Here is a 12,500-nt window from a genome sequence, read left to right as displayed (position 1 = left end):
AAATTGGTTTTTACTACTGTGTTTAACAGTAAAATTTCAATCCTTTTTTTTTTTTTTTTAAAACAAAGATAAGGTTAATTTTTTAAATAAGCTTCAGTTCAAGTACCTATCAAAGTGGTTTATATTGAATTAGGAGAATAAATTTTAGTGTTTAAAATAGATATATGGTGTGAAAACATTTTGATTGAACCTTATCAAATGATGTGCAAAAAACTTATTTTTGCACATTCCAACTTCATACAAGCTTTTCTGAAAAGATTATAAAAACATCTGCATTATATTAGTTGTAAAAGATCAACAAACAAGCAAAAACAGGAAGCACAGTATTCCTCAAGGTGGTGAAGGTATATGAGTCATATGACTTGGCTAGAAAAGCTCATCCCTGTCTGAATATTTCTTTTCTGAGACTTGTATTTTTATTTTGGTTGTTGTCAAGTTTCAATTTATCATGAATTTTCACATCCCGGCCTTGTGTACTTTACAGACAATGAGTGACTTTGAGTACCTGAAGCTGCTTGGCAAAGGGACATTTGGGAAGGTGATTCTGGTCAAAGAGAAGTCCACCGGAGTACATTATGCCATGAAAATACTGCGCAAAGAGGTCATAATAGCCAAAGTGAGTAAGAGCTGCTGTGGTAGTGTGTGTGTGTGTGTGTGTGTGGGGGGAATTTGTTTTAGCTTCAGTAGTCACTCATCTCATTCTGCTACTTTGCTCCTGCAAGACATCTACATACCTTTAGGGGGCATATGGTGATATTACCTCAGACTGGACATTACTGTTTACAGTATGTTTACTATTTACTATTTACCACGACCATTCTTTCCCTAACCTTAACCTTTAGTTTTCATTACCTTATCTTAAATATATTGTAGGGATAGGTTTAATGGCATTTTATCAAATCTGAATCCAGTTCCGAATCCAATAATCGAATCTGAATCCTCTTGAATCCCGTGTTGAATCTTTTTAAGTATTTGGTGTGGAATAAAAACATCTGAGTTTAAAAAATTCACTCACTGCAGTAACAAACAGATTTCGCCTGTTGTGTAACAAAATACATAACTTAACGTTTAAGAATCTTGCTTCTTCTAAATACATTTGTAACATAACTGGTAGATTAGACTAGTTTAAACTAGTTATTTAAGGACCACTTACTGGTCAAGCATGACACTGACACTAATAGAAACTATGATAATTACCTATCAAACCTAAACCATGGACATTCTGCTGTGTTGAGGAGTTGTAGGGCTTTCACCACATATTTTGTCTCTGCTCTGTGACATTTATTAACCCTGTCCTGACTCATATTTTCTTTTGGTGAATCTGCGCCTCCTCACCGTCGTGCAACGGCAGAAGCTGTAGAAGCTAAGATAAAAAACAACATAGTGAAAATAATATTAATTCTACTTTATCAGCAAGTGAATATCAACCAAAAAAAATTACTGATGTTTTGCACACACAGTACACTTAACGTTACCTGAAGGTGAACTTGTTTCACTGATACAGGTCAGACAGTATGATGGAACACCAGCGGTAGACTAAGGCTGTGCACTTGTCCTTCTCAAGTTATCAAAAATGCCACCAGTTCTTACTTGCAGATATTTAAACAAAGGGCTTACCATTTCCCCTTTGTTGAGAGGACCCCCTTGTAAATATTGCATTTTGCAGTTGTTTCATTGACTTTGGAATGTTTAAGCCGGTCCGCCATGTTTGTTGTTAACAAGAGCATTGCTGAATAATCATGTTTGCATACGTGATCAGTCTTTTTTTTTTCCTTTCTTTGCTGATGCCCAGGGAGAGAGGAAAAAAACATACTGAGAAAACATGAATGAACATGAACGAAAATTCAATAAGGGATTTGTTGCCTGGGAGCTTAACGAATGCAGGTATCTAGCCAACTTAGAGCCAGATCCCCAATGGAACTGGATATCAGAACCCATCCTCACCTTACTGAAATAATTATTAAACATGCAAACATTTCTAGGGAGGGAGGGAGGTAAGGAAAGAGAGAGAGAGAGAGATAAGCTATCGCTATTTCTAATAGCAAATGTTACAAAGAGAAATTAATAATTAAAATTGATAATTGGAATACTGCAATGGGAGGGTGTTTCTGCATCCATTCCAAAATCTTATTTTTGTGGCTAACATAAAGCAGAAACCCGGCTCACAAAGCTTTATGATACGAAAGCACAGTAAAGTCTTCACTGCATCCTGATGGACAGAGGTGATACTCAGCTTTAATGCACAACAGAAATGATGAGAGAGGGTGCTGAACCGAAGGCACCAGCAGGAGGTGTGTCCTAGTAGCTCCAGTAGCACTGCACAGATCGAGTACTGAGAATCTCTTATCTGACATCAAATCCACACATAGTAATTCGCATAGGCGTTCAAAACAAGTAGCCAGAGAGCCATGTTAAACATAAAAACAGCTGCATGTCCAGATCAGTCATGTTACACACATTATTGGCATGCGATAAGGTCAGACGCACTGACCAGAGTTGTTCACCCACTTTGAGTAGATTTTATATATTTCTCATATTATTCATCGCAGCATTTGAGATGCAAATGTTTATTTTTCACATTTTTATATTTTCAAGTTTTCAGGAGCTCTGGTCTCCATTGGGTAGTGCGTCTGCAGTGTGTCTCGATTTATTCTTATTACTCAGACCTGTATAACCTATAGAGGGATACTCTCTCTTCTTCAGGATATCACGCTATGCCACTGTAGAGCCCAAATATCATAAGATTAGAGTACACCTTTTTGTTGTTCATGGGTTCCACCTCACAGATGCCAGCTGGCGGTTGTTGGTGTATATCGGTATTAGAATTATGTTGCAAATGAATGTAAGTGCCTCCCTGCTGGTACTGTGGTAATGATGCCGTGCGGGGCCGTTGCTGATTCAGGGACAGAGTGGCAAAATAAAATGAGAGACCATTGCGTACAGTGGCATGAAAAAGTTTGGGCACCCCTGGTCAAAATTTCTCTTACTGTGAATAGTTAAGCGAGTAGAAGATGAGCTGGTTTCCAAAAGTCATAAAGTTAAAGATGACACATTTATTTAGTATTTTATACAAGATCACTTTTTTATTTCCATCTTTTACAGTTTCAAAATAAAAAAAAAAGGGAAAGGGCTTGAGACAAAAGTTTGAACACATTGCATGGTTAGTACTCAGTAACACCCCCTTTGGCAAGTATCACAGCTTGTAAACACTTTTTGTAGTGAGCTGTGACAGCCTTTCAGTTCTTGTTTTGGGGATTTTCACCCATTTTTCCTTGCAAAAGGCTTCTAGTTTGGTGAGGTTCTTGGCCCGTCTTGCATGCACTGCCTCTTCTGAGGTCTATCCACAGATTTTTGATGATGTTTAGGTCAGGGGAAAATGAGGGCCATGGTAAAACCTTCAGCTTGTTCCTCTTTAGGTAATTCATTGTGGACTTTGAGGTCTGTTTAGGATCATTATCCTGTTGTAGAAGCCATCCTCTTTTAATCTTCAGCTTTTTTACAGACAGTGTGATGTTTGCTCCCAGAATTTGAATCCATTCTTCCCTATAACAGTGAAATGTTCACCATGCCACTGGCTGCAACACAAGCCCAAAACATGAGCTTGTCCACCCCTATGCTTAACAGTTGGAGAGGTGTTCTTTTTATGAAATTCTGTACCTCTGTTTTCTCCCAGATATACATTTGCTCATTGGGGCCAAAAAGTTCATTTTAACTTAATCAGTCCAAAGGACTTCTTTCCAACATGCATCAGGCTTGATCAGATGTTCCTTTGCAAACGTCTTTGCATTTTGTGTGAGGATGCAGGAAAGGTTTTCTTCTGATGATTTTTTCATGATGGTCATATTTGTACAGGTGTCGCTGCCTTTTTAGCAATCCTACGAGTGCTTTTTTTTTCGAAAAGTGTTCTCAACTTGACCTCCATTGTTCCTGTCAACTGCCATTTCTTAATTATATTACACACTGACATTACACACATTACACACAGCTGCCTGAAAAAACTTAGCTATCGTCTAGCCTTCTCCTGCTTTGTGGGCATCAGTTATTTTAATTTTCAGAGTACTAGGCAGCTGCTTAGAGGAGCCCATGGTTGCTAATTGTTGGGACAAGGTTTCAGTTGTCAGAGTATTTAAAAAGCGCTGAAAGTTGCATCACCTGGCCTTTCCTAACGATTGTTAAACAAGCTAATTAAGGTCTGAGACTTCGGTAAAAGCTGTGAGAGAGCTCAAATCTCTTGGGGTGCCCACACTTTTGTATGGTTCTCCTTTCCCTTTTTTCACTCTAAATTTGTACAAAACAAAAATATTACACTAATCTGGCTTAAAATGTTGAAAAGAATCTTTCATCTTTAACTTTATGCCTTTTGGAGATCAGTCATCTTCTACTCACTTAACTATTCACACTAAGAAATTTTGACCAGGGGTGCCCAAACTTTTTCATGCCACTGTATATTAGCTACATTCTCGTACCCCAGCTGCTTGAACATTTGGACACTTTTCTTTTCTCAGATTTGAAACAAAGATCAAGTCAAACCACAATATTGCCATCTTCATGCCTGTTGCCATTTTAAGTAAAGCTTTACATTTTATCTTGCATGTTTTCAGTCTTCATTTAAATAATGTTTTTGTTGGCAGGATGAGGTGGCCCACACAGTTACAGAGAGCAGAGTGTTACAGAACACACGACACCCCTTCCTCACGGTGAGAACACTCACAAATTACGCACTTGATAGTATATTTTATACAGTGCTGTCTCATGCAGATCTGCACTCACTTCAGATGTTCTTCTTCATGAGCCAAATGGTCCTCAGGTCAGTCTGAAAGTTCTGAGCACGTAGTGGATGATTTCACTAGCCACTTGAATCATCACCGACAGTACTTATCAGCATAAATTACCTATTGCATAGAGTATGTTTTTGCCACATTAGCAGCATACAGTAGCTGTAGGTATACCAGTGTTGTTCGGTCCACCAATTTAAACCAGACCGAAATACACTAACAAAGCACTTTATTAGGAACACCTGTACACCTGCTTATTCATATAATTATCCAATCAGCCAATCATGTGGCAGCAGTACAAGGCCTAAAATCATGCAGATACAGGTCAGAAGCTTCGGTTATTATTCACAGCCAACATCAGAATGGGGAAAAAATGTGATCTCAGTGACTTTTACCGTGGCATGATTGTTGGTGCCAGAGGGGCTGGTTTGAGTATTTCTGCTGATCTCCTGGGATTTTCATGCACCACAGTCTCGGGACTTAACTCAGAATGGTGCCAAAAATAAAAACATCCAGTATCAAACTGACAGAACAGCTATGGTAACTCAAAGAAACGCATCTCAGAATGCACAACACATCACACCTTGAGACGGATGGGCTATAACAGCAGAAGACCACGTTAGGTTCCAATCCTGTCACCCACAAACAGAAATCTGAGGCTGCGGTGGGCACAGGCACACCAAAAAATGACAGTTGAAGACTGGAAAAACGTAGCATGGTCTGAAGATTCTGGAACCAACCTGCCTTGTGTCAACAGCCCAGGCTAGTGGTGGTGGTGGTGCACTGGTGGGGGGTAACATTTTCTTGGAACAACGTTGATTAATACAGGTCAATCGTTATTTGAATGCCGCAGCCTATCTGAGTGTTGTTGTTGACCATGTGCATCCCTTTATGGCCGCAATTTACCACCTTCTAATGGCTACTTCCAGCATGATAATACTTCATTTCACAAAGCAAATGTCATCTCAAACATGACAAACAATTCAGTGTACTTCAGTGGCTTCCCTAGTCACCAGATCGGAATCCAATAGAAGACCTTTGGGATGTGGTGGAATTGGAGATTGGCAGAATCAATGTGCAGCTGAAAAATCTGCAGAAATCATGTGATGCAATAATGTCAACATGAAGCAGAATCTCAAAGGAATGTTTCCAACATCTTTTGGAATTCATGCCATGAAGAAATGAGGCTGTTTTGAGACCAAAGCAAGGTCCTACCCAGTATGTTGTTCATACTAAAGTGCTCGGTGAGTGTATCTCAACAGCTATTTGATGGATTGCCATAAAATTTGGTTCAGACATTCATGTCCCTCTCAGGATAAATTGTAATAACTTTAGTGACCCTCTGACTTTTCATCTAGCGTCATCATCAGGTCAAAATGTTAGTTTTTCCAATACTTGGGTTTATGACCATATGTCTTCAAAACAAATCCCATTCTCATCAGCTTCAGATCTAATTTGTGTATATTGCTAATTGGGAAATGTTAGCATGTTGACATGCTATACTAAGATGTTGAACATTATACCTGCTAAACATCAGAATGTTATTGTCATTGTGACCATGTTAGTATGCTGACATTAATCTTAAGATCAAACCACCACTGTGTTTAAGCACAGCCTCAGATTCTTAGTCTTGATACAAACCTGTTGAACCTGATACAAATCTGTTGAACATGTATGTCTTTTATTATTTCATTTCTACTTGAAAAAACATAGCGAATTGAAAATTTTGGAAGATTTAAAACTAGATGCATTATTATTTGTGTTTATTACCTCCACCAAGGAGGGTTTTGTTCTCACTCGTCTGTTTGATGGTTTATTTGTCAGCAGGATTACGCACAAAAGTACAGAAATAATTTGCAACAAACTTGTTGGGGGGATGTTGCGTGGGCCAGGGAAGCACCCTTTAAAATTTGGGGCAGATCCGGATCATTTACTATGACTTTGAATTTTTATCTCTGAAGTCTGGTGTGTGTTGTTTGACATTGGACTTCGTGGAGGCTTTGTGCTCTCTGAGTGCCCTTTTAGTTGGTTTGTTTGTCTGTTGGTTTGTTTATATTTCAGCAGGATTACGCAAAAAGCACTGAACCATTTTTGCACCAAACTTTGTGGAGAGATGGGGTATAGGGCAGGGAAGAACCTATTGTAAATTCTGGTGCCGATCCACTAATTTTTTATCACTTTCCTTAACGTTGCGAGAGAGAGCATTTTTCGCCTTGGCTGAGGTAAGCACTATACTGAGTGCCAGTGTAGTTTATCAGTGATTTTATCTAGGGTGGTACCTGAATCAGAATTTCAGAAAGTCGACTCTTGAGTCACCAGTTTTTGGCCAAAGATTCCACTTGGGTATATTTTATGTGCCTATGGTTCCTGCTTTTTATCTTTAAATATTTTTTCATTTTTAAAATATTAAAAATTATTACTTGATGGTCATGTTTTTTCATCAATACACCTTATGCAGAATTATGGAAAATACTCTGCCCCCCTTTTCCATCACCTTTTGCTGTTTCAATTGTAGATAGGTAATTCTGAGACAAAACTAAGGTTGTAAAACTTAATAAAGACATGATGCTTTCCTGTTTTGCTCTGTATACAATGATGTATCTAAAAAAAACAACAGTCTTATGATTTGACTGACAGCATGATGTTTGAAGCGCTTGCTCCTAAACTGGTGGTTTGAATCAGTATAGGGCAGCCCAATTTTTTTCTTCAGTAATCTTGGACATAAGCAGCCAGTATTCAACTCAGATAATAAATATCTCTAAATCTGAAATTTTGAGTCCTCTGTCCTCTGAAACACAATGTAATTTTCACAGCTGGAATTTAATCACCAGTTTGCAAAAGCATTTAAACCACTGTCATATAACTGAAATCATTTTAGAGTGATTAGAGGTTGCTTAAAACAATCTTCATGTGCTTCTGATGCACTTGATTTCACTGTAGTGTTTTTTCCAGTTACACTGGGATAGTGTAAGGTGTGCAGAGATTCACCACCTGGATGCCCCTTTGAAAGTTTCTTCCTAATGTCTTAATTTTCTCCCTGCAGACATTGAAATATGCTTTCCAAACTCATGATCGGCTCTGTTTTGTAATGGAATATGCCAACGGAGGCGAGGTGAGACCTCACATACACACGTCCCTGTCATATGGGGATATACTAATGTCAGTTGGTCCTGTGCACACTTAAACAGATTTTCTGTAACGGGTAAGTGTTTGACTCAGCCTGCTCTTGCCTCTTTCAGCTCTTCTTCCACCTGTCACGGGAACGAGTGTTCACAGAAGACCGGGCACGTTTCTACGGTGCTGAGATTGTGTCAGCGCTCGAATACCTGCATTCACGTGACGTTGTTTACCGTGATCTGAAGGTGAATAATCAATATATCTATCAGTTCTGAAACTATATGAAATATAGTATCCATACAGAGTGTAAATCATAACTTCAGGGAAGATAATTTATTGATAACTGGTGATTTTAGATTTCATCAGGGCTAGGGATCTTCCGATCAAGTTTTTTTTACCCACATCTTGACCTGAGTCCTTTAATATTTGGTATCTGACGAGACTGACTTTGATCCATCATATTTATATTTACATTACTTTAATGTAGTTTAAATAGTCTGTATATTTGACACAATGAAATAACACAGCTATAGACAACTAGATATCACACATAGCTTCTTGATCCAAAAACTTGATTGTTCAAAAGTATGAAGTTTTTAAGCTGAAATTATTGATATGATATGAATTTAAATTCATTTGGGAGAATGCCATCCCTGATGTGATGATGACTTGATGTAATACGCTATAAGGAATACATTTCACTCAGTTTGATTTGTTGAACTATATACCTGGTTGAAATTATTGGCACTCCTGAATTATAAGTACAGCATTTAGAATATAAATGCAAATTAACCAATTTTGTAAAATCAGCATATTTAATAAAATGTCAAAAGTTACTGAACGACAAAAAAACAAAAGCTTTCATATAGTGAAATAAAAAATACAGATACAAATTGTATGCTCAAAATTATTGGCACCCTTTCGATTAATTTAAATAAGTTCCTCAAACAAAATAAAAAACATTAATTTTCACTGTTCATATGGTCTGAATTAACCAGTGAATAATGGTTTTACTGCATAAAAAAGGGCTGATTGTTTCCAGTTTCTTTTTCACAATTGCGAAGACGAGAACTGTCTGAAATGCTTTTATCAAAAAACATGATTCAAAGGCTACAAGACGAAGACTAAAGATCTTGAAATCCACATTCAGAAGATGTGATATTATGCAGAAGTCTCACAGTTGTATAACTGTTAAGATGCTTCCAGGACGTGGCGCTAGGAAGAAACTCAATGAGAGAAGTCTGCAAAGTTTGATATGGATTGTGGAAAAAACATCAATCAAGATATCTAAAGAGCTTCAGGCTGACCTGGAGCAATCTGAAGTGGTGGTTTCACCTGTACCATACGCCTCACACTAAACCAAATAGGGCTCCATGGGCGAAGGCCAAGCAGACCACTATTGAAAGAATGGCAAAAAAGAGCAAGACTAATGTTTGCAAAAACTTTCATAGATAAGCCACAGTCTTTTCTGGGAGCATTAGCACAAAAGAATGATTGAAAAGGAAAAGATGGACTGTTTTAAAATGAGTCCTCACCTAAATCCAAATGAAAACATTTGGAGAGAGCTGAAATCTACCATGCAAAAAGGACTCCTGCAAACTTAAAAGAGCTTGAACGCATAGCATACTATTTCACTATGTTTTTGCTCTGTAACCTTGTATATTTTATTAAAATATTTAGATTATAAAAAATAAGTTAATTTACATTTATTTCTGATGATATTCTAAATTCTGTACTAAAAATTCAGGGGTGCCAATAATTTCGGTCAGTGCAGTAAAGAAACACTCATTTCACTTCTGGCTGTACAGTGGTGTAAGAGAGAGGAGGTTTTTTTCCCTCACAAACTATCTTTGACGAGTACTGACAACAGCATGCAGAGAGCAGACAAACCAAGTTTAATTTAGACCAGCCATTGAGTTACTAAGATAATTAGTGACAGCTGACATGATGTACCATCTGCAATTTTAACTGGTGAAAGACAGTCTCAGCACTGGCTATAAATGAAAACCTGCAGCTGAATGTTTTCTACACTCCTTTGATAATGATTAGAGCTTAGTGAATCTGGGTATTTTTCTAACCTTGTGTGAATGTCTGAACTCAGTAACTCACCACTGAAAATAATATTTCACATTCATGCAAGCTAATTTTCCCTGGCTTATGAAGTGGATGCTGCACTGTAGAGCCCAGCTGTCTTTAAGGAGAGGAGCTGTGACACTAGTAGGCTAAGGTGGACAAAACACAGCAGAGTCATGAAAGGATCGGATTTGGATTGGCATTATTTTATGTGATACTGATCCATTAAAATATCCTCGGATTGGCCCCGATACTAATCCCTATGATCAGATAGGGGCATCTCTATCCAGGACATGTTTATCAGTAAAATAAAGACGGCATCTTCGGTTAAATAAAATGTGAGCAATTAGAAGCCTTTAATGAAAGTTGCAGCTTTTATTGAATATACTTATACATTGATTGACGTTAAATTTCTAGTTGATTTGATCCGGAAATGTTATTCTTACTTACCTTGTTTGTTGAATATGGGCAGAATTCAAATTGAACATAGTTTGAAAGTAATTTTCAATTTTAAAGGTAATTTTTCATTTTCAATTTTATGATACACAAATCACATCACTAATAAAGGCCAATCTTTTCTAAATTTTTAGACATTCTTTCCATGAAATGGCATGACTGGGTGATTCCGTATAAAAATGATTCTCCAGCAGTTCTTTGAAGGGAAATACTTGAAGGGAATTTTAGGTTTGAAAGTGACATCAGTCGGTCATTGAATGGCCAGATTTGGTTGTTTTGGTTGATATGTTATGGCACATTATGAAAAGTATGTAGGGTGGGCCATCTTTTTTTTTTTTTTTTTTTTTTTAACTGTTTTTATTTTCTTTACACTGCACTTTACATAAATAGTCATTAAATATTCAGTGGACGGAGACTGAATGTAAAGTTAAGTCTTTTCCAAAAATGGAGGACCAAAAAAAGTAGAAATAGTTTTTTTTGCAGCACCCAATTCATATAGAAAACAGTGTAATCCTGCTGTAATAAATTGAAATAATCTTAAGCATCAAATCATTGTTTTTTATCATTATCATTTTATCAGCCAGCATTAACAATACAGGCCACACAGGCCAGTTTCACAAAGTTTCACTTTGCTTATGCTTTAGATCAAATTAATAGTCCGTCTTCAGATAGACATCTAAATTCATCCATTGCACAAAGCTGTCTAGTTCTTGACTGCTGAATTTGTGGTATATTTTAAGCAGAAAATATTTGCCTTCTTAACGAATTCAGCAGTTACAAAAACATCTTACTGGGAAACTTGAGTGAAGCCTGTAATGATCCAAAAATCTCAGCACAGTGCAGGCCTGTACCAGAGCTGAGATGCTTTGGCTTCCTGTCATGGCAGGACCCAGTACTTCTGCTAACTCGTCAATCAGGCTCAAGATACTTTCCAACATTCACAATTTCTCTGTCTGTTAGTTCTGAGCAGAGGTGGGTAGAGTAGTCAAAAACAGTACTCAAAAAAAGTAGTTACTTTATAAAAACAAGTACCCAAATAGAAGTAAAAGTAGTTATCAATATAACCACTTGAGTTATTTTTGATATAACTGACATGATTTCAACTATAGGTGGTCTTTGTAAGCAAAAGGTGAAGAAACGAACATACACATTTATTTATTTTCAATTTGTGATGAAATGTCACATCAACATCTCCTGATTGGATAATCTGCTACATATGTACACCAGGACAACATTCCCATTCTGTATCTCTAAAGTGTGATCACACGATTTTTATGTCAGATACAGTTTCAGATTTACTGTATTTATTTCTCATCTTAGCCACAGAAAGTATGTAACATACCCATAGTCAAATGAAAAGACTTTTGTCATGGGATGCTGGTGGTAAGAAACTGACATGACGGTAACAAACAAATAAGTACCTGCTGTGCATTAATGCATACAATAATAAATAAATAAAATTAGCACAATTAATGCATTCAGATGTAGCGGCATAAAAGTCATGATTTTTTTGTAACAAGACTAGATAAAAAACCAACTATGTGGCTGGACCGCATATAGTTAATGTGGAAAATTAAAGATGTAGTCGGAAGCTGTTGTGGAACCTCTGTAAACAACTACTTTCAATGAAAAGTAGCTAAAGTCTGCTCGAAAAGTTGCTAAATTGTCAGACAATGGAACAAGTATAATAGTGACTGAAATGTGGCCCAGTAAGACTACATGTTAACCAGCAGTCACTTCATAGCCATTTCCAAGATGCTGCTTTGCACTACTAAAATTCTGGTTTATAATTGCAACATCTTCTGACATAATGACCATACACATAAGTTAAAGACAATGGCTATGCTGTGATTTCGGCTATATTTACTAGTAAAATGATCACTCAGAGAGAAAGTCGGAAGCTCATTCACATCTGTGTCAGCTGCCGAGTAGTGATTTGAATAGAGAGGTGTGCCTGCAGAGGGAAAGCCCGACATTGCACTCGTGGGGCAATACTGGCAACTCTCTTCTAAAAAAAAAAAAGCCAACCAATGCCGACCAGTGGTATAAATTAATCAGTCAGTCAGCAATAGATATTCG

General features: G+C 37.3%; 1 protein-coding gene across 1 annotated transcript in view; it reads left to right on the top strand.

The window, feature by feature from the left end:
• The window catches only part of LOC120802926 (RAC-beta serine/threonine-protein kinase-like), a 42,186-nt gene that overhangs the window by 7,965 nt on the left and 21,721 nt on the right, over positions 1–12,500 (top strand). Inside the window, exons 6-9 of the mRNA XM_040151114.1 lie at positions 485–616; positions 4,632–4,697; positions 7,819–7,887; positions 8,015–8,137. Of these exons, the coding sequence (XP_040007048.1) occupies positions 485–616; positions 4,632–4,697; positions 7,819–7,887; positions 8,015–8,137 (390 nt within the window). The remainder of the gene's footprint in view (positions 1–484; positions 617–4,631; positions 4,698–7,818; positions 7,888–8,014; positions 8,138–12,500) is intronic.

The sequence above is a fragment of the Xiphias gladius genome, chromosome 17, assembly GCF_016859285.1.
Source record: "Xiphias gladius isolate SHS-SW01 ecotype Sanya breed wild chromosome 17, ASM1685928v1, whole genome shotgun sequence".
Taxonomy (NCBI): domain Eukaryota; kingdom Metazoa; phylum Chordata; class Actinopteri; order Istiophoriformes; family Xiphiidae; genus Xiphias; species Xiphias gladius.
Note: the sequence above shows the minus strand (reverse complement) of the source record. Positions and strands in the feature narration are given on the sequence as shown.